Below are 23,183 nucleotides of genomic sequence, written 5' to 3' on the forward strand. Positions count from 1 at the left end.
TCACATCACGGTTTTAACCTCCCTGCACTGGTGACCCTTTATCTTATAATCCATTTTAAAATCTCACTTGTGACTTACAATGTTAGCATGGCCAGGCTCCAGAGAACATCAGTGAACTTTGAACTGCTTACCGTCAGAATAAAGGCCCTAATAAGGTGATTGAGCGTTTGCTGTACTGGCACATGAACTCTGGACAGTCTCCCAGTTAGTATTTAAGGTGCTGACACCGTTTCCGCTTTCAAATCCAGTCTTAAGACACATTTACAGACTTGTTTTTCTCCTCACATGTAGTCTGAATTGTTTGTATAATACAGAATACAACAGAGAGAAGGCTCATGCTACCATACAGACAACAGTCATAAAGAGAGTGGTGGTCAGGTGGACCTGGAGCTGTTCAAACATGATCTCAAAGTACGACAGCAAACAACTTTTTAATGTGTAAACAGGAAAACTGATGCAAGAAATTGTTTTGGAATTTAATGTGTGTTAGTGCAGGATTATAAATCTGTTAAAACGCTTAGGGGTCATTCAGACACGCATTTATGTTTATTAATTGATTTGTTTTAAAGGGTGAGTAAAAATGAGGTTTACTATTTCTTCAGGAAGAATTGGGATTTATTTTGAATTGTGTGTTTGGTCTGATGTCCTGAGAATCTGATGATGAAGTTTCTCTTTCGTTTCTGTCTGAATTTGTTAATTTAATGAGATGAGTTTGTTTTGCTGTGTTTTATAGTGTGTGCAGTGTGTGTGTGTGTGTGTGTGTGTGTGTGTGTGTGTGTGTGTGTGTGTGTGTGTGTGTGTGTGTGTGTGTGTGTGACTGTAGCAGACCCCAGGAAGTATAAACAATGCTTATGACAATAAAGAAAGAAAATAATGTTACAGTCAAAATCCAGAGGGTGCTGTGAAATGACACACGCAGAGTCAGTAGCAGTTAGCTCTGCTTTGCTTAGCGTGTGTCTGTGTGTTCATACCTCCCATGCGTGTTCTCAGCAGGTGGTAGATGTCGGGGCCGTAACAGTGCTGAGGAGCTCTCCTCTGAGGACCTCCATCCCTCCCTACGAAACATGAAATATCAGGATTTTTGACTTTTAACTTCTTACTGCAGTTTAACATGATAATGTGACAAAAGACACACCAGGGTGACTGATTTTACTTGGTTCTGATATGGAGTTCAAATGTGTTTAAGGACTTTAAACCCAAAGCATTTCCACATTTTGTAGCCAGACTCACGTCATGTTTTTTGTTACCTTGCTCTCGTCTTCCTCCTTCCCCTCGGTCGGCCAGGTGCTCGGCGAGCTCTTCCTGAAGCTGCTGCTGTTGTCTGGGAGGCAGCCTCCACAGTGCCTGACCCATCTGCATGTACAGTAACACAGCACATGAGCACATCACTTACACCACAGTGAACGTACTGCCCAGGACACAGAGATATGCTATCATGTTCTGATTCCATTTTTTCTCCCCCAATAATGATTTCAATATCTAAAGTGTTGGTCGATACAGAGTACTTCTCTGACACAGATGAGTACAGTGAAACCTGTATGGATGTTCTGTGGTCGGTCTTACGTTTGTATGGCCTGGCTCTGTACACTGAAGTAACCTGAACCTAAACACAAGCTAAGCTAATGTTCATTTCGTAATTTTACCTGACAGAACACATATTTTTTAAACAATTAAATCAATGCTTGGGGTGATAGAAATGCTGTCATCGTGTAATTTGTCCTGCAGAGCTCCACTCTAGAATTGGTTAACAATGTATAATAATGTTAAATATCCTTTTATATATGTTAACGGAGGAAGCCCTCTCAGAACCAAAACAAAAGGTCTACTTTAAATGCATTTTTAAAATGTCCAAATAGCGACAGCTACATTCATAATTAGGGATATTTTCTAACATCAGAATCTGTTTTTAAGAATCTGTCAGGTTCTGTTTATTAGCATGTTGATGTAAAAAAAATTAAGTGGAATAAAGAAGACTTTTATTGTGAAAGGGCAGGCTGGTGACAAAGAGCACCTGACTGACTCAGTGCTCATTAAGCATCTTATTTGGCTAAATGGTTATAAAGAACACAAACTCCATTTTAATGTTTTAATAAATCCCAATTTATTAATAACTACAGGTGTTGGTGTGCAAATGTGTGATTTAATCTTGTCTGCAACTAGTCCATCTTCTAAACAAGTGGCAGCCATATTTTTAATATTTGTTTACAAAGTTTTTCTTGTAATAAACAAGAGTGCAGAGTGCTCAGTCATATGCCTCACAGATAATTGTGCTCGAGATTGTATTCAAACCACTGACATACAATCTGTATCTACTGATACAGTCATGACAGACTGTACTCCAGCATTGTGACACTCTGTGCTGATTAGCTTAAATTAGCTTGGTAGCTTAGCCGCCGTGTGAGCCAGTAAACAGAGCCGTAACTGCCCAGTGTTTTCTGTCCTTTCGCTCTCAGCCCGTCTAACGTCAGCCGTGTTGCATAAACAAATCCATCACACAGTTGTAAACATCAACGTTGGAAAGTGGAGCAAGCAAGCTAGTTTGACGTGTAGCCCCGCCCCCTTCGATCCTATTTGGTCACACATATCACAACAGCATTCAAAATGGAGAATCATTGGTTGAGCTAGCTGTCAATGTCTATCTGTTCTTACAAATCCCAGAGTTAGCTTGCAGAGCTAGTTTAAGTTGAAAAAGACAGTGTCGAGCCAACCTCTTTGATGTTTGTGCTTAGTTAAAGGATATGTATGTTGATAGATGTAAAAAGAAGCTTCGGTATTTCCTACTGAGTGCGACACAGCGCCGTAACCCGAGCTAACGTTACCTACCTGAGTTAAATGATTCCTCTGACAGCCCGACCTGCACACACGGACAGCTGGAGATGCAGTTTCCCTGCTATCAAACGAATCCAGCTGTCTTTCATTCAGCCAAGTACGAATAAAAACAGAGCCGCTGCTCCTGTGTTTCGGGAGGAACCTTCCATACTGTAACACAATTATCATGTGTTTTCACCCTCCTCCTCCTCCTCCAGTCTAGTGATGTGTCTGTCAAGAACGAGTCGGCTCGAAAAACCGGCTCCTTTAAGTCAACAAGGGAAGCTGACTTCTTTTTCTTTTTTTTCTTCAAATCAATACAAAGCATTATAAAGTGTTGATCCGAAAACGTCTCACTTTGGTAATAACAATAAATACCTAGCAAGAGACATTTGTAAATTGCAGGAGCGCACATTTAAATTGCAGTGACGAATGCATGAGAAAAAAAACATGTCTTGAACACAGCCGAAATATATTATTGTGTCATATTTTCCCATACATATGGGATATGTCTGTACAGAGTTGTGTTGTTATTTATTAGTGTGTTATTATTATAACAATAATAATAATTATTATTTTTGTCAACAATGATAGTTAATCTTGACATAAGACACTTTTCATCATTAATATGACCTTCTATATCAAGGTTTAAAAGATAAACTACTTTACATATTTATTTCTTGCATTTTCCACTTTTTTCTTATCATAAACCTGACCAGATGTTTAAATCTATAACAGATTAAGAATCTTGAACGTATTTCTTGCATATCAAGAATCTTGCAATCAATATCGATATGTAATAATGTTTGAAATTATTATTTCAGGTTTGTATAGTAAATTTAATGTAAAATTAAGGTATTCTGGAATGAAATGATCGTTTTTGGCATACTGACATTTTTTTAAATCCAGAGGTGGTTCTAAACGAAGAGCTGTTCGGGAGCCTTGATACTGAGTCGAGCCAAATTATCTGATCACTAAAAAGATATGAAGTTCCCATCGTTTCCCCTGTCACCGCTCTGCCCCTCCTCTCCGCCCCCTCCCCTCTGCTTACACAGACAGATCAATGACATAAGTTTAGTATTTCACAATAAGTAGTCAAACACATTAATTTTCAATGTACATAAACGATTTTATATGCGAGAAAGTGATCAAACAAAGCGAAACAAAGTGGAAGCAGCGTTCGTGCCTCTACGTCACTGACGTCAGCTCGTAACGAACTTCCACGTAATGCGTACAGCAGCCAATCCTGATTCGTGCTGTTGATCACCCGGCAGAAACAAATGCAGCTACACCAAAAGTAGCAGTTAGCGTCCGTTAGAGGAACCACACACGGGTTATTTGGCCTTTTGAAGCAGTGAAGATTAATAAATACAACACAAGATTATTTAAGCAAAGAAACTTGACAGTAGCTCGAGTTGGAGCGTCTAATTTCACGTCTTCTTTCTTAATTCTGTTGCCACAACACAGGATTGGAGCCGACTGACTGCGGTTAGAAAAAACATCGTCACCTAGCTTTACCTAACGTCAAAGCTAACATGTTACCTATGAAAACAGCATTTGTTGTTGTGTTTGTCTCTCTTGTTTATAGGTAAACATGCTGTCTACCGGAGATGTTCACGGCTGTCTCCGTAAACTGGAAACTCTCCTGCGGGTGATAAAGTACCCAGGACATGTCGACTACAACAGGTAGGCTATTACACTGAAAATTCATATAATCATAACACGTTACACGACATAACAATTTAATAAAACAATATATGTATGTACTTGATTTTGGAGCCAATACTATGGAATAGAGTCTAATGTATATCTGATTACTGTTACAGTTATCTTTGAAAGTAGTCCCATTGAAGTAAGTCTTATACAAGTCCAAAAGGACCTGTAATTTCAAAATGTTAAAGCCGTATTGTTGGATTTTTGCTTATTTATAAATCTGTAAGTTACGATAATCTTATAATCATGTAGGATTGACTGTAAATGGTCATATTCTTATAATTCTGTAGGATTGCAAGTCTGTTTGTCTTTTAGTTTCATTTATTTCTTCTTTAATACATTTTGATTGACTTTAAGTAAATTTAATTTCTAGATACAGCATTATTTAAATAAAGAAGATATACACTTGACCAATAACTGTTCATTTACTTAAATAACTTAAAGTTATTACTGAAATTATGAAATAGATAGATAATTCATCAGCTATTTATAAATAAATAAAGGAGATTAGATCTGTTCTGTCTTCACACCAGAGGGTCATAAACAGGTCATGAAAGAGAAAGACAGAAACTTTATTATAAAGTAATAAAGTAGTTTGATTGAGATCCAGTATAGACGGCAGCATTCCTTATTAAAGCATTGGGAAAGTTCTCGAGGATCACTTGTGACATTACAATAAGTAGTAGATTTCACTTTAAATCCATCCATAAGTAATACAGCATACCATGAAACAAAGTTACCATTTTGGTCATGCACTCTTTCAGGGCTCCTTGACTGGTGGGATATAAAAAAGATTCATGTGTGTTACACAGTGGATTTTTATACAGTACAATACAAGGTAGTACAATTACCTTTTTTAGTGTATTTATCTTTTATTTTGTGCAACTTTTTCTACTCTGTTGACTCAAATGTCTCGTACCTGTGTCTCAGGTAAATACTGCTCTGCAATGTACCTTGTTCATAACACTGAACTTGTCCAACCAGAACATTCCTGAAGCCTTCCTGCGACTTGGTGTTTAATGGGTCTTGTAATGTCGCATGTCGACCACAAGGTGTCACTGTTGTCCCAGTGGAGCCCAACGAGCAGCTACAGCTCTTACACCCCGACTCGCTCTTATTTACATTTATCCAAACAGAAATGTCAGTTTAACTTTTATTCTGTCTTTACCTGTCTAAGATGAGAACAATAATTACTACAAGTTAATAGTTTATAAAATGTAAAAGATCACAGTTCAAGTAACAAAGAGCTTGACAGAGTCATGGAGGTGATGTACAGCAGTTACATCCACATTTACCTGTGTGAACATGACATATTCTCTTCTATTCTCAGTGACTCTCACAGGTTCACACTTTGTTTGTTTTTTTCAGCCTTTCCAAAGGAGATCCTTCTGCTTTTCTGCCATTAGTGAGCTTCACCCTCACCTCCTTCTCTCCACCTTTTGCTGAGCAGCTGATGGCAGCGGGACTCGAGCTGACGGGAAAAACCGACCTCCGATTCACTGACGCTCTTTATAAGGTTACACACACACTGAGCTCTGTGTTTTCTGCCTGTGCACAGTGGATTTTCGCTTCGTCCTCACAGTTTATGGAGCAGCCTGTCGTGGTTCTTTCCACTGTGAGTGTGTATGTGTTTGTGTGTGTAGGTGCTACGAGATATCTTCCACTATAAGCCCGTTCTGACCAAGCAGCAGTTCCTGCAGTGGGGTTTCTCTCAGAGGAAAATCTCCGTCGTCTGTGACATCATTAACTTGGTCCTGCAGAAACACAACCAGCTGAAGAAGGTTTCACTTTATTTACATTTACATTGTCACTGTAATTCTGTAACACCAGAGGCTGGAAATCACTCCTGTTTTTTATTAAAGACCAATCTGAGATCGATTAATCAGGTCTGTTTTGTTTAATCATGCTGCGTTTCCAACAAATCAGACTTAACTCTGATCATCAGGCTGATGAGTGAATCCTACTACCAAAAATGGAGACGTAATGAATTAAAGAGCCAGACTATAATATTTATTAATAATAATAATAATAGAAATAAGCCTTGTATATATCTTATTGTGAGTTGCGTATCTTAATAGTATCGATTAGTCTGGCCTCCGGTGATTCCCAACGCTGGTAGTTAAGCTGATGACACTGTGATAACGAGGGGAGTGACACTGGAGGGTTGGTCAGGTGAGCTCACCTGTGTTTTCAGGTGTGAATCTTCATCTTTTCCGATATGTATGGCCTGTTTTTACTGCCCGAAGGCTCAAATCATGTGACCAGTACAAGACATACAGTGGTAATACATTCAACAAGCGTGTGTGTGTGTGTGTTGCGTGTGTGTTGCGTGTGTGTTTGTGTGTGTGTGTGTGTGTGTGTGTGTGTGTGTTGCGTGTGTGTTGCGTGTGTGTTGCGTGTGTGTTGCGTGTTTGTGTGTGTGTGTGTGTGTGTGTGTGTGTGTGTGTGTTGCAGCCCAGAGTCAGATGTCCGGCCCCACACAAGGACGTCAGAGGAGAAGCTCAGCCGATGCTAACTGATGCTAACGCTGTGAGTACAGTGTAAAGTGCTCTACAACCACTGAAACCACCACGCACGGTTTCACGTCACTCGACAGTCACAAAGTGCTTTAAAAACACAAAAACAGGGAGACAACAGAACACAAGAGGAACACCTTTGGTTGACTAAAAAACAATAACAGTTGAGACCAGCCAAGAGGGCCCATGTCAAATGTGAACACGTCTCACGGAGGGGGGCAGCTGACGGACAGGTGTGACGAGTCGCTCAGGTGAATGATTAGACCTGTTGTTCTGTGTTTCAGGTGTCCCGTCAGCCAGTTGCTGTGAATCACACAGAAAATCTCTACGCTTTTCACACAAACACGTCCTCCTCCAGTCCTCCTGGAAACGTGATCACAGAGCCGACAGGAGGGGAGGAGGAGCAGGAGCAGGAGCAGGAGCAGGAGCAGGAGCAGGAGCAGCACAGGGAGGAGCGTCTTCATGTAAGCAGTTAATCATTAAGTTTACAGTTGTAGCTCTGTATGTGGTTTTAAAATCAGAGTTTCTGTCTTTGAAGTACAGCAATCAGAGCGTCTAAATGACCAGGACGTCCTCTAGGTGACTTAGAGGGATGGTTCAGTGTAATATAATCTGTCTCCGTTGTGTGTCAGTCCTCGGAGGTGGAAGGGAGACTCTCGTCCGTGGAGGCTCGGCTGCAGAGTCTTCAGACTGGGCCGGACTGGTTCAGACACCTGGAGAGACGCCTGGGGGACATTGAGAGACGCCTGGAGGACCTGGAGAGACAGACACACACAGACAAGGTTCATGTGACATTTTTTAAATGTCTTATTATTTTCTCTTCGTTACACAGACAACAAATGCACTAAAACATGAGACTGCAGGCACATGTTGTGTTCTCCATGCTGTGTTGCAGAGTGAAGGAGAAGCGATCAGCGTATCCAGAGAGAGCTGGGAAAACCTGACGAGCAGAGTCCTCCTCCTGGAGACCAAACAAGAACTGAGCAACACACAGGTACAACATTTCACTTTGCCTGCACGAAGAGACTGTCTGCTCTTTAAACCTGTTTCCTCTGCATGTATGCACTTACAGTAATTATTATCTGACATTATGTTTAACATCAACAAGACCAGCTAGTTGAGCGGCCATGTGTGTTTTACCAACAACAGATCGGCTGTGTTTCCTGTCAGCCATGTTTACCGTCTGCTCAGCCTGAAGCAGAGAGCTGGACGGTGAGATGATGCTGATGTGATCCACAGTATCAGTTAGTTCAGAGGGGCAGTGTACTTCCTGCAGCTTGTGTGTTACAGGCGCCACCCTGTGGTGTTCAGAGGTACTGCAGGACGACACTCAGTGTTTAAACAGCTCAAGTTTCTCTCCTCAGCTGCGTTATCAAAGCAGTCCAAGTTTCATGTTCTACAAACAGGTTAAATAAATGTTTTAGTCCGTCGTTGTTGTAATGAGATGGTTTATCTTGTTAATGAGTTGCGTACATTCTGAACAAATTATGTTGGTCAGTCAATCAGAATCGAGTATTCACCAAGACCAGTGGCTTTGTATTTATTAAAGAGCGTACAGATGGGAGGACCTACCTACCTGTCTACCTGCGCACGCTCGGTCTGTGCACTCGGTTTAATTTGCTGGTGTGTGGACAGATTTAGCACAGACTGTATTTGTTTATTTATTCCATAACTTCTAGCTCTAATCCCGTTTTCAGACTCTTATTGATGAAGCTTATTTTCACACTTTCTTTGTCTCCCTCTCTCGCTCAGTTAAGCGTCCTGCCGCCGTGTCCATCTTCCTCCTCTGTGTCCAGCTCCATGTCTGATGCCTCAAAGGTGAGCGGACGACTCACCTCTCCATCACTGCCGATAAACACATCGAAGCTTTTCCCATTCGTCTTTACCTGTCAGACCAAACCAGTGTTCTCGTTGCATTGTCTGTTGAGCTGTGTTGTGAACATTTCAGGAGATGGCTGGTTAAAAACAGACCAACGTGCAGCTATAAAAAAGATGACAACAAAAATCTATTTTTCACTGAGACATATTGAAAGGTGTAGATGTTGTATTTCTGGAGGGTGTACATTTTGGTGTTGGGCTGCATTATATCAAGTGTTGAATATAGTGTGTTATTCTGTCCATGGTGTGATACATGGAGATATACATGTTCTTTATTGACCCCAAACTGGGAAACTGTCGAAACTTGTGTGCATGTTTCTGAATAAGAAACTCAAAGCTCTGGCAAACACCCGACTATTCACTGTGCGTAAAGTTTAATTATGTGTGTGTAAAGCTTTCAGACAGTCACTGTGCAGCAGTAAGTCTGTCTTCAGTCCACGTGGACTGACATTACTCCTGTTTGTGCAGGAGGAGCTGAAGGAGAGGCTGGACAGGATCACCAACATGTACGTTCATGTTTCTCAGTATTACACACCGAGAGTCTTAAGACTTTTTAAATCTAAAATCTTATTGACTCATGAAAATGTTTTAATACAAACTGAGTCTGTTTAAATGTTTTTATGTGAAGACAAAATAAGTTATGACACCGTAAAAATGTAAAATCAACGTGCAACATAAAAACACTGAACACAAGTTTATGATATGATAGAGTTTCTTACATGACTTTAATATGTGTGTGTGTGTGTGTGTGTGTGTGTGTGTGTGTGTTCGTGTGTGTGCGTGTGCGTGTGCGTGTGCGTGTGTGTGCTTGTGCGTGTGTGTGTGTACGTGGGTGCGTGTGTGTGTGTGCCTGACATTTGTAGGCTGAAGAGCACCTCCAGTCTGCTGAAGAACACGGAGTCCTCCACAACAACCTGCGAATAACTTGTGACAGATAATCCTGATCTTGGTTTGGGTCGAGTCTGAAGTCACAGTTTCAGCACACCTTTCTTTGTTCCTGACTTCGTTAAAGTTCCTTATTAAACATTATTTTTAAGATTATGTTCTAATCAGCTTGTTTTATAATAATAATACTTGTACATTCTAAAACTGAGAAACTCCTGTAATTGTTTTTAACTCTAAGTCCTCTGCTGATGAGAGCGTAGCCCGCCAAAATAAAAGGCTTTATTCTTCAAACAGCAGCTTCTTGTGTGTCTTTTATTTTACTAACGCGGTGACTTAAGACTTTCTCTGTCCAGCCTAAAAAAGGTTATATACAAAATTAATAATAAGCATTGATGTAAAACGATTTAACTGTACTTTCTTTATTTGATTTGACAGGACATACAACTGCTAGGCTACTTCAAAATGTGTGGGACTGAATCATAACGCAAGTTAGACGATTTGGGGCTGAGCCTGGTTTTAACAAGAAGCTCTTCTTCTGCAGACGCACTGAGGCTGACCGAGGCGACACGGCGAACCTCCACCAGGGGAAATGTGAGGTTTGAACACTGAAGTAGTTTCCTATTTTACACTTTGAGAAGCTTTAAAGTTCTTACAAATCAAATTAATAGTCTAAAACACACTCCTCTGTCAGCAGCTCCCAGCTGGGACACACTGATATTTTTAGAGCAACACTCAAACTTACTTTATAATTCTGAGGATCATTTTACTTTACATCTTGCAGGGAGTGCGCCAAATCAAAGGTCGTCCACTAAAAGTTCTTGTTGTTTCCACTGACAGGCTCAGATTGTTATTCTAAGTGTGTGACAACATGACAGAAAGGATCCCTACAGAGATAGACCTTTTTGTTACAGAGGAAGATGATTGTTTTAACCACACACAGACGTTACATCGCTCTCTGCACACACACCAGACTCCATTCAGAAAAACACTGATTTAAGCTCACAGGACACAGGAGCTGCTGCTCTGCCACCCAGTAGTTGTGAGGGTGCTTTTACTTAAACCCAGTTACAAGTCCCTGACCTTTGACCTCTGTGCTTCAGGGATAAAGAGATCAGCCTTCATTTTCCTGTTATACTCCACAATACTCCAGCTACAGACACTTTGTTTTATTTGTCATGAGAACAAACCACGTTTGTAATCCTCAAAGAGCCCCCGCCTCTGGCCCAGATACCGTGTTTGATTCTAAATGTCTGAGTTTAATGAACATGTCTGAAACTGTGAAGTGTGTGTATGTTATGTGTGAACTGTTGAAATAAAGACATAAATAAATGACATATATGTTCATTTAATGACAATAATAAAGAATATAAAAATATTCGTATTTGTTTAACAGGTTATTAATTAAAGTTGAACTTTCTGTGATAGTGCCGGGGGAACAAATAAATCAGATGCACTATTTTAACAGTTTTTGTCTTTATTCTCACAATACACCCTGATGCTCTTCACATATTCAAACATCCTGTTATTGTGTTAACTTTAAGTGGGATTACTTAGAAAATATATTGCTGGGGACTCCCTCAATGACACAACTTTAAAACACTGCGATACATGGCGCTAAAAGGAGAATACCAAAGAAAAATCTCGTGGGTATTTTGCCCCTGCGCACACTTTACCAGGCAGGTTGAACCTTCCCTTTCCTTCATTGTGTTTTTTTACGTCTCCCTTACAACCTTCATTACTGTTAGACGTTAAGATTAAACTTATAAGGGATATTATTGTGGTAAGAGTTTCCAGTGCCAGAGAAAGTGTTAAGGTTTGTTCCTGGCAGGCAAAGGTCGGGGCTGAAAAGATACTTTAAAGCGCGGGAGATTTCTTCCGGCTTCCTGTTGACGTTGTGCGGCGTGTCTGACTGAAACAGACCACAGTCCCGGGAGAGACAGGAGAACCTCGAGTAATCTGTGTAACTTACCTGAATGAGCATGGAGGAGATTCAGCAGCCGACACCAGCTCTTCTGAACGGGTAACGACTGTTAACGTGTTCTGCTGTCTGCCACGTTTATCACAAGTATTCTGTCCGGATTTATACTTTTATCTACGTTAAACTCTTCTGTTAAATGAAACGTGCGTTGTGTGTATGTGATTTGAATCTTTATGACCTGACAGTTGACTTAACATCAAGGCAGTGGTTATAGGACAAGATTGTGATTTCTTTACTTAAATCTAAAATACTACTGAACAAAGTACTGCGCTCCGCGCGTGTTTTTAAGCTGTTAACTAAATGATATAACTGTACTGTGATGAAACACGCCATGCTGCTGTTAATATTGAAGATTTACATTGAATGTATATACATGAGGGTTCTGGGGTTAAAAACAAAATGAACATAAGAACTGAACTGGGCGTAGCCTATTGCTTTCACAAGGGGATCCATTGTTGAAGTGACCTTAACCTGCATCTTTCTAATGTCCAGCAGGGGGCGACTCCCCTGGTTGGAAAATAAGTGATTCTATAGAAGTCTATGAGAAAATGCTCCTCCTCCTCTCCTGATGTATTCCCTCAGTAAACATGTTCCTAATGAGTTTATGGTCTCAGTCTCTAGTTTCTTCTTCAACACAGCATGATGTTCATTTAGTCACTGATGCTCCCATTGAGAGTCACACAGACCAGGAAGGGGGGAGGGGTTAGGGCGGGGCTACCTGTGATTGACAAGTCACTACCGCCGTCGACCAGGAGAGATGCAACAATGCCAGTGCACCCTGTGTATGGTCATATCTGACTCTGGAAAACCAAGATGGCGTCTTCCAAAACGCTGAATTCAAGGCTTTCAAATGATGACTTCACTTCTTTCATACAGGAACAACCTGATACTGTTTTATAAATTACAAGTGAACCAAACATTGACATCCATTCTTCAAGTTATATGTTCTTGTTACAATCGTTGAAACCTACAACACGTAGTTTAGTTGACACTTTATACAGAGTGAGCCTGGCACAGTTTCCTGTCGGCCCTTGTGTGGATGAAGGAGCAGAGTTTCAGATGGAGTCAAAGAGCTCGTGGACGTGCTGACAGAGCCGAGCTCAAACCAAACCAAACCATATTCCTGAGAGAAGAGATTTTAAATTAAACTGCAGTCTGCCCCCTGCTGCCCGTATGAGAGGCAGACTGTGAGATGTCATGTTCACGCTGTGGAGACGTCTGTGAAGTTCTTAAGTGACTGTGTTCATGCTAATCGTGTTGCAAATCATCAGCAGGTTACTGTTTGTGTACGAGCTGAAGTAAAAGTGAAGAACCTGAATATGTGATCGATTTCCCTCTTTTGTCCTGTGTGTTCCTCTGCAGAGGAACCACCAGGAAGAGAGAGGACTACCTGGAGTGGCCCGAGTACTTCATGGCTGTAGCTTTTCTGTCTGCACAGAGGAGTAAAGATCCCAGCTCTCAGGTGTGTGTGTGTGTGTGTGTGTGTGTGTGTGTGTGTGTGTGTGTGTGTGTGTGTGTGTGTGTGTGTGTGTGTGTGTGTGTGTGTGTGTGTGTGTGTGTGTGTGTGTGTGTGTGTGTGTGTGTGTGTGTGTGTGTGTGTGTGTGTGTGTGTGTGTGTGTGTGTGTGTGTGTGTGTGTGTGTGTGTGTGAAGGTTCTAAAAGGTATTTAACTGATTGTCAACACAATATTTTAGTTAAACCTGCTGTGAGGAGTTTTTAACTGCTCATGAAACCGTCTCAATTTAATACAGATTTTTTTATATGACCAACAAAAACAAGCAGACCATCAACTACAAGATTTTTAGATCTTTAGTTATTAAGCTGCCTTAATGTGCACAGAGCAGTTCACAAGACATCACAGCAGCCTTTCTCTTTTGTCGCACCACGAGGGTCGGATGCTCAAATGCAGGTATTCATGTTCATCGAACCGTATAAACGTGGGGAATCTGACAGATGGTATCGTTTTAAAGACGGTGGGTAGTGAAACTTCGACAGTATTTCCAGGTAAAACGATGTTTTTGCATTCACCCAATTCTTAGCTAACATGACCTTTACTTAGCAAACATTATGGTTAGCTAGGAATGAACGCTTTTGTAGTTATTTGACACTATCAAACAATAAATTAAGCTAGGACGTGGCTGAATGCTAACCGCTGCTAATGAGTTGTTAAATATGTTGTTTTAACTTGAAAGTTTTCTTGTTGCTCTTAAATTGGGAAGTATGGACATGATAACGTTCCTCTGGAGAGACGACCTGGGACTCAGCAGTGTGACATTATAGCAGTAATTTAGCTCCCCACCCTGAGCGCGTCATCACAGGAAGATGGCCTCCATGTAAGTGTGATGAATGCAGAAGGGGAACCATGACTTTACAATCCCGGTATCAAAATGACCCCAAACCCGAAGCGGAGAAAGGCTGATTAAAAAGGCGTGAAGTGTGACGGCAGACAGAGAGAGGCAGAGCAGCGCGAGTACAGTCTGTCGTGCGCTGAGCTGTTCTCAGTGAACATGAGCAGGACGCACACTTTGACTCTCTCTGATGTTGTTACTGGCCACATGATGAGTCTTTACCTGAGAGAGGAATAAGGTGACCAGGAAGAAACAGATAAAGAAGCAACATTCAGCTTGGACATGTTTTAAATCTCAGTGGGGAAATGGTAGAGGGTTTGCTTTATTAAACAACAGAAGGCATCCAGACAAACAGGTGACACACCTGTGCCTGTCTCCTGTCTGCAGGTGGGGGCCTGTATAGTGAACCAGGAGAATAAGATCGTTGGCATTGGTTACAACGGGATGCCCAACGGTTGCGATGATGACCTGCTGCCGTGGTCCCGCTCTGCTGAGAACAGGCTGGACACTAAGTACCCCTACGGTGAGAGCTGACGGCCGTCTGACATCATTCAGTGTTCACATGAATCACCTGATGAGGTGTGCCCAGAACATCACCATCATGTTTTACAGGCTTCTGTGTTTCTCTATTCTGAGCTGCAGTGCTACACTGCGGCCTGTAGAGGGCGGTAGAGGATAAATAATGAAGTGGTCTCTGCCTTCAGAAGCTCCTCCCACATTCATGTTTCTGTGTTGGTTTGAGGTGTGACACCTTTTCCTTCACACAGAGCTCCTCCTCTCTTTCTCTGTTTTATGTTTAACTTAAACTGTCATTAAATAAAAAACCCAAGCTGATTTAACGAGTACTCGCAGTACAATACACAACTCACAAAATATCTCAGTCATCACATCTAATCTTCTTTGTTTTCTGTGTCTTCTTCAGGAGGCAGGTTCCTTTATAGCTTCCTCTTTCCATGTATGTAATAATAAAGTATTGTATCTGTGTGTCCCGCTCTGTCCCGCTCTGTCCCGCAGTGTGCCACGCAGAGCTGAATGCCATCATGAACAAGAACAGTGCTGATGTGAAAGGCTGCACCATTTACGTGGCTCTGTTCCCCTGCAACGAGTGTGCCAAGCTCATCATCCAGGCAGGTGTGTGTCCACAGCTATCATACACACGTTTATGTTAGTCATCAGTTTTACCAGCTTAAGTTGGCACTGACAGTCTGCTCCTATCCTGTGTTATCGTTTAATGTCTAAAGCCTCAAAACAAATATTGTCACAGTTTTCTGAAACACATTTTGCTACCCAAGTATCTTCACAGCGTCAGATCTTCAGTCAGATGTAAGTAGTAAAAATCGTCTGTATTAGAGAGGGATCTGGGGGATGTGAAATGTGCTTTTTGCACATCAAATATTTATAATAACTGTTATTGATATAGCACATTATTTATTAAAATGACCAAGTGCTTTAGCAAACAAGGGAGACGGATAAAAAGAGAGCAGATATAACATCAGAGATTAAAGACGGATAAAAAACAGCAGATAATGAAGAATTCATAAAAGCCGTCCTGTAGAAGGATTTAAAGAGGGGGTATTATCCTGCCCCACATTTAAAGACATGTATACAATACTGCAATGTTGGATGTCCATATTAAAGGTGGGTTTCAAATCTTTAGGTAGTAGTATGTTGGCGTAATCCCCTGCTAAAAAAGGCAGTGTTCGAAATGCTGCATGCTGCATGCTGCATGCTGCACGCTGCACGCTGCATACTGCACTCTGCATACTGCATGCTGCATACTACATACTGCATACTATATACTATATACTATATACTACATGCTACATACTGCATACTGCATACTGCATACTTTATACTATATACTGCATACTGCATTCTGCATACTATATACTACACGCTGCATACTGCATACTATATGCTGTATACTACATACTGCATACTATATGCTGTATACTACATACTGCATACTTTATACTATATACTATATACTGCATACTATATACTACATGCTGCATACTGCATACTGCATACTTTATACTATATACTACATGCTGCATACTCGTACTACATGCTGCATACTGCATACTTTATACTATATACTACATGCTGCATACTGCATACTATATGCTGTATACTACATACTGCATACTTTATACTATATACTGCATACTGCATACTATATACTACATGCTGCATAATATATGCTGCATACTGCATACTGCATACTTTATACTATATACTATATACTGCATGCTGCATACTGCATACTTAATACTATATACTGCATGCTGCATACTGCATACTTTATACTATATACTATATACTACATGCCGCATACTGCATACTTTATACTATATACTATATACTGCATGCTGCATACTGCATACTTTATACTATATACTATATACTACATGCCGCATACTGCATACTTTATACTATATACTACATGCTGCATACTCGTACTACATGCTGCATACTGCATACTTTATACTATATACTGCACACTGCATACTGCATGCTATATACTACATGCTGCATACTGCATACTATATGCTGTATACTACATACTGCATACTTTATACTATATACTACATGCTGCATACTGCATACTATATGCTGTATACTACATACTGCATACTTTATACTATATACTATATACTGCATACTGCATAATGCATACTATATACTACATGCTGCATACTCGTACTATATACTGCATACTGCATACTTTACACTATATACTATATACTGCATGCTGCATACTGCATACTGCATACTTTATACTATATACTATATACTATATACTATATACTACATGCTGCATACTGCATACTGCATAATATATACTATATACTACCTGCATACTGCATAGTATATACTATATACTATATACTATATACTACATACTACATACTACATACTGCATACTTTATACTTTATACTTTATACTATATACTATATACTGCATACTCCATACTATATACTACATATATCCAGTTCCAGCGCTTTGCATTGTGGGATACAGTAGGCGAGGTAGACTGGTCCGATGCATACTGGAGATTTTCTCTGAATCAGAACGACATCCGGGCATTTTTGGTGTCCTGTAAATGTTGCTTTTGTTTGCATGCTGCAGACTACATGGCCACATCAGGACGTGCTGCTAGTGTAGTATGGCATTTAGGACACAGCGTCAGTCTGCAGGCTGCCGTGAACGCTTTCATACTTTGTGATGTCACAAAGTGGAGGAACTCTATATTTGGGCATCTGCCCACAGTTCAAGGACGCGGCCTCCCAGCAGCTCAGTCTTCCTCTGAAATGTTTTTCACTCCACCTCTCTGCTCGACGGCTCTGCTCGTCAGGTTGGTTCAGAATGTCTTGTAGAAGGTGTTTCTTTGGAAAAGTAAACACTGATGTATTTCCGTCACAGCCAAAGGACGAGAGCAGCAGACGATTCATTTGAATTGAACTGTATTCTTCTGCCGACGACTGTAACACAGATACAGGGTAGGAGGTGTGCCTCAAACACTGAGTTCTGCCCCTCGGCAGGCTTTGGAGAGCTGGCCAATCAGATGAAAGCGGGCTTGTAGGGGCGGGGTTTCTTAAAGGGGCAGAGCTGACTGAGTTGCTTCAGGCAGAGGCTGTATGAGGGCCTGCACAGAGCACCAGGGTGAGGAAAACTTGGAGTAGAAGAACGTTCCTTCCCACATGTTTCCATGCACATCATCCCTCTCATCGTCTGTAGAGATTTTACTCTTGTGATTGAGTTTCCTCTTTCTGTGAATGGGTCCCCCTGCTGTGTAGCGAGATGAGCCTCCTGATGCTGTCAAAACTATTGTTTATAATTTCCACCGCAGCCTCCATCATTCTCGACCGGGAAGGAGGCGGGAAAAAGGCGCGGAGAAAACAAAAGCATTGCAGAAAAGAAATATCTGACCCCAAATTACAGAGATGCTGATTTGCACGGGTTTGCCAAAATATGGTCGGTACAAGCGCTGGAATCTTTACTTTACATATTACGGACATGGCCGATTCACACGGGATTACGATCACGGACCACCTCCACAATTATTACAAGTTACTGGAGGTCCCCAGGTAATAACAGTCCTGTATGAATAGGACTTTAGACATCGTATCTGAACTCGTAAACAATGCAGCGCACGGAGAAGGAAGTCTTTACGGGAAGTTCTTTATCGCTAACAGCTGGCTACACCAGAAGGAAAAGTGGCCCATTGCTCCCAGAGGATTTATCATTCAACCAGGTTGTCTTCACGTTACAGTGTGAACATGTTGGTCAGTGTAAACTTCTAAATCTGCTCTTCTCGGAGCTTCAGCAGCACTGAGACACAAAGTGAGTCCTCATGGTGGTCAGCAGAAATATTAAGACCCATCCTCTGAATATCTGCAGGAAATCCAGCAGCATCTGCTGAATGCACTTCCTGCTTTTTCATCTCGCTCTCTCTCTTCCTGCTTTTAAATGTCATCCACTTTCCCAGGAAGAAGAGCGTCTCTGCTGCAGAGACTCAAAATGGTCCTAATGTTGCACACTGTTCCTCCCTCTGTCCAGGTATAAAGGACGTGGTCTATCTCTCTGATAAGTACCATGACATACCAGAGATGGTTGCCTCCAGGAAGCTGCTGAGCATGGCAGGAATACAATACAGGTGAGTCACAGTTCTCTGCTCTCTGGCTTTAATTAGAGGAGGAATGGAGCAATTATTAAGGTGCGGTGTGCTCAGACCGGAGACGCAAACGAGCTTCATTCACCAGGGTGAAATTCACACGACACTGTCACATCAGAGGCCTGTCAGTGTTGAGATTCTCCTGCATCCTGAGATTGCACAACAAACGGCCAAACCAAACTCCATTCAAAAAACAGTCATTTTAAAGTAGTGCTCTTGTTGTCCTGCAGACAGACCTGACAAAGCATGACCTCAGCCTCTTTACAACCCTGCCTCCTGATGTAGTTCTCTCAGCATCCTCTCAGCCTGTTTATTGTCATTAAATCTCAGTAACATCTGTTTGTTGTGGCTTCATAGCGCTGTAGTGAGACAGATCTCAGCCCACCTGTGACTTGCTAGATACAGTGAAACTGCCACTCAGCGGAGACAGATGGACAGGCGCTCCACAGCTGAAACAGGACGCCGGTAGTTGGTGTCCATCAGAGAAATCCTGGTACTGATCCGAGCTAACAGCTCATCACACTGGGCGCTGGTCAGCCTCAAGGAGCTGGAAGCAGCAGGAGAGTTCATCAGACACAGCTCAGGAGGGGAGGTTAACAGAGCTGTGTGCAGGAGCACCAATCAGATAAACAGTGACTGAGATGGGAGCGATGACACAGACTCCTGATTGTGACAGGATTTCGATGTGATGCAGCACAGTGAACAGGAGCAGCAGTGACATGCAGGAGGCGCATGGTAATGACACATTTTGAGGGCAGGCTGAGCGCTGTGAGGCATGCCTGGGGCCTCCTGGTTGGTCGAATTAAAGGTCAGATCCGGTCGGGTCTCTAAGGCTGAGAAACGGTTCCTGGTGCCTCTGCTGCGATTGTCTGTCTCTGACAATGTCCGTCATGTGTAGCAGGTGGAAAAGCACAGGTTCGCATGAAAACACGGAGGCGAGGAGGAGAGACGTGTGACCTTTTAAAGAAGCCAGACTGAGGATTTCTAAGTTGTTAATATGCGCGCTCTCGAATGGGCAGTGAAGAACCATCTGTTGTAAGTGTTTAAACCTCTGGGCCGTGTTTGTGCTGTTGGAGCCTGTTGGAGATTTGTTCATGTAAATATCAGACAGATAATCTGTGTGTGCGCTTTACAGAGCGTCCAGCACGTCTCACACACTGTTACACTCATTTATATGTTAGCACTGATTAGCAGCTGTCGGTGTCTGCGCTCACCAAACCTGCTTGTTAGCTCGTTCACTGTTTGTCATACACCCCTTTCCCACCAAAATTAGCATGTTGGCGCTAAATGCCAATTGTCTCTTATCCCATTGCCAGTGAAGTATCCTCCTGTCGGTCTGCTGCGTCACCGTCTGACGTCACAAACGAAGATGTTACGGTGGTTAGGTCTTTGATTCTTGTTTATCAAACTCGGCCCCGACAAATTTGGAACGATGTTTCGAGCGCTGCTCAGACAGAGATGAGCGGAGTTTGTAGCTGTGTGCGTCATAGCAACGCGCCAGAAAGGGGGCGGAGATTAGCGTGTCGACCGGTTTTGTGTTCCCATCAATGCCGATTGGAGCCGAGGCAATAATTACCGGGTCTACTGCAGAGTCATGTGACCCGGGTCTGAATGCTGATTGTAACCTTTCCCACTACAAAACAAAGCTGGTGTTAGCAGGTCTTTGACCAGTGGAAAGGGGCTATACACTGATGTGTTTGTGGCGGCCCGTGCAGGGAGTCAGGACTGTTGGCTTCTCCTGCAGAGGAGACGGCAGGCTGAAGTGATGAGACCGGCTCGTTCAGCCAGAGCAGACGAACTCATTCCCCAGCTAATGAATCAGACTGTTTAGCTTTGATAACTTAGCGTTTGCTCACCCTTCACTCCTCTTCAGCTCCACCCTCTCATTTTAATATGGTGAAAAAACATGGCGACCACCAAAATGCCGAGCTCAAGCCTTCAAAAAAGTGTTTGCCTGAAAGAAAGGAGCCGCAGCTCGACGGTGTGACACCTCTTAGCTTAAGCTCCAAACATCAGCGATACGAACGAAGCGTCCGCCTCCCGTCGTGCTGCTGGAGTCCGTTCACACGTCGAGCTTCATCGTGATTGATCCAGGTACGCTGTCTCTAAGATGTCGCAACAACAGTCTCTAATTTCCTGTTGCTGGATCAGCCCGAGTCCCACTTCGGCCATTACAATTTCCTGTGAGCGGATGTTCGCTTAGCTCTTCTCCCGAGATTCCATTCGGAAAGCGAGTGGAAGAAAGACGGCACGCTTTATAAGACGTAATTCTTTTTCAAGCAGCTGTTTGTAGGACGTATCGACCAGGTGATGTAGCTATGAGCTTCAATATGATGACGCTGAAGCGTTCATAAAGCTAACAGCAGACTTTAACGCAGGTTTAAATATGTTTCCTCTTCTGTGTGTGTGTGTGTGTGTGTGTGTGTGTGTGTGTGTGTGTGTGTGTGTGTGTGTGTGTGTGTGTGTGTCCGGTGTGTGTGTGTGTGTGTGTCCGGTGTGTGTGTGTGTGTGTGTGTCCGGTGTGTGTGTGTGTGTGTGTGTCCGGTGTGTGTGTGTAATGTGTGTGTGTGTGTGTGTGTGTGTGTCAGGATGAAAGGGTGACTTTCATCCTCATACATGTTTTATTCGGTGTTTTCCGTGTGTGACTTTGTGTGTGTTGTTTTTTCCCTCTGTGTGATCTTGCAGGCAGTTCCAGCCCAAGAGGACAGAGATTGTCATTGATTTTAATTCCATTAACCACCCTGGAATGCAGAGCACAGCGGCACAGTGAAAATGCAAACGGCTCACCTTGGGGAGCGCCTGAACGCGGCGAGGAAGAGGGGGAAGATTGAAAGGGACTTTGATGCCTCTCTCCTGTAGGTCTTCTTGCCCCCTGCTTTGTCCAAAGGAAAACTCAAGGATGCCTCGACTTTGGCGTCTTCTGATATTTTGATGAACTGGGTTTATAAGAAAGTTTAATTTGATGCTTCACCCTTTGTGGCTGACTGTAGCAGAAGGTCTTTCAATCCTGCTTCTTTTATTTTAAACTCTCTTTGGGTTTAGGGAAACACAAGGACCTTTGTGTTGAGGATCAGGTCCTCTCATGGCCGGCTGCACAGGGAAAACCTGGAGCCTGTTTTTACCTCCTTCAAACAAGCTTTCAGACTCAAACAGAAGCACCTTGAGTTTCCCTTCGTTTGACCTTCACATTAACGCTGGAAGTTTCCCAGGTAATCTTGTTACTTTGGATACGGGGAGATGCTTAGTGTGCTGTCGGGGTTTAACAGGTACAAGTTCTGTGAATGTTCATATTTTATAAGTAGGCTGTAGAAACCCTGATACTAATTATCTTTTACTGGACAGCATTCTTTTTATTTCATTTGTTTTATGCAACTGAACGACTGAATCGGTCCCTGCTGCTAATTTGATTTAAAGAATAATGCTTTTATTTTTAACGTGGACGCTGTCTTTCACATGCGTTGGGTCTAAAGGACTTACAGGTGTAAAAAGTGCTCCCGTAGATGTGTTCATCCTGCAGCAGTGAAACAGGCTGTAATGGCTGCAACATAATCCTTGATGGGTCAAAGGTCGTCCACTAAAAGTTCTTGTTGTTTCCCCTGACAGGCTCAGATTGTTATTCTAAGTGTGTGACAACATGACAGAAAGGATCCCTACAGAGATAGACCTTTTTGTTACAGAGGAAGATGATTGTTTTAACCACACACAGACGTTACATCGCTCTCTGCACACACACCAGACTCCATTGAGAAAAACAGTGATTTTAGCTCACAGGACACAGGAGCTGCTGCTCTGCTGCTGACATGCTAACTTAGTTTGTTTTTGTTATTGTGTGAATTTGGTGTTTTTAATGGTTAGTTTAGATCCAACACAATGTTTGTTTGACACACAAAAATGCTAAAAACTTACTGAGTGATGCAGTTGTGATCAAGCAACCAAACAATAAAATCCCTGTTTTTCTGAATGGAGTCTGGTGTGTGTGCAGAGAGCGATGTAACGTCTGTGTGTGGTTAAAACAATCATCTTCCTCTGAAACAAAAAGGTCTATCTCTGTAGGGATCCTTTCTGTCATGTTGTCACACACTTAGAATAACAATCTGAGCCTGTCAGTGGAAACAACAAGAACTTTTAGTGGACGACCTTTGACCCATCAAGGATTACGTTGCAGCCATTACAGCCTGTTTCACTGCTGCAGGATGAACACATCTACTGGAGACATTCACACACTGTTTGTACCTGTGAGTCATTTACAGCCATGTTTTAGTATATTTTAGTATATAAATGTATAAGTTATAATGAACATTTTAAAATGATGTTCTGAAAGGTGTAGCTGTCTTCAGGTGGTGGAACGTGTGAACCTCTTCCATCTCTTAAAATCCAT

The 23,183-nt window shown here is 42.2% G+C and overlaps 3 protein-coding genes across 4 annotated transcripts in view; 2 read left to right on the plus strand and 1 right to left on the minus strand.

Annotated features, from left to right (window-relative positions):
• fbxo8 (F-box protein 8) overlaps positions 1-3,015 on the minus strand; it is a 9,828-nt gene extending 6,813 nt beyond the window's left edge. For both annotated transcript variants that reach the window (XM_069677002.1, XM_069677003.1), the window contains exons 1-3: positions 2,824-3,015; positions 1,248-1,353; positions 972-1,055 (exon numbers count right to left, since the gene is read on the minus strand). In XM_069677002.1, coding sequence (XP_069533103.1) covers positions 972-1,055; positions 1,248-1,353; positions 2,824-2,997 — 364 coding nt within the window. In that variant the 5' untranslated portion in view covers positions 2,998-3,015. The remainder of the gene's footprint in view (positions 1-971; positions 1,056-1,247; positions 1,354-2,823) is intronic.
• cep44 (centrosomal protein 44) lies at positions 388-9,909 on the plus strand. The gene is made up of 11 exons (XM_069677004.1): positions 388-411; positions 4,397-4,494; positions 5,890-6,037; positions 6,165-6,302; positions 6,976-7,050; positions 7,334-7,501; positions 7,670-7,819; positions 7,933-8,031; positions 8,790-8,855; positions 9,384-9,421; positions 9,779-9,909. The coding sequence occupies exons 2-11, from the start codon at positions 4,403-4,405 to the stop codon at positions 9,837-9,839; spliced, it is 1,035 nt and encodes a 344-aa protein (XP_069533105.1). The 5' UTR covers positions 388-411; positions 4,397-4,402; the 3' UTR covers positions 9,840-9,909.
• A 1,820-nt stretch (positions 9,910-11,729) lies between these two features.
• dctd (dCMP deaminase) lies at positions 11,730-22,321 on the plus strand. The gene is made up of 6 exons (XM_069677005.1): positions 11,730-11,820; positions 13,141-13,240; positions 14,514-14,649; positions 15,141-15,257; positions 18,691-18,787; positions 21,491-22,321. The coding sequence occupies exons 1-6, from the start codon at positions 11,774-11,776 to the stop codon at positions 21,573-21,575; spliced, it is 582 nt and encodes a 193-aa protein (XP_069533106.1). The 5' UTR covers positions 11,730-11,773; the 3' UTR covers positions 21,576-22,321.
• The last annotated feature ends 862 nt before the right edge of the window (positions 22,322-23,183 follow it).

Source organism: Semicossyphus pulcher, unplaced genomic scaffold (assembly GCF_022749685.1).
Source record: "Semicossyphus pulcher isolate SPU_LCO1_2020_fin unplaced genomic scaffold, fSemPul1.0.p SCAF_27, whole genome shotgun sequence".
Taxonomy (NCBI): Eukaryota; Metazoa; Chordata; class Actinopteri; order Labriformes; family Labridae; genus Semicossyphus; species Semicossyphus pulcher.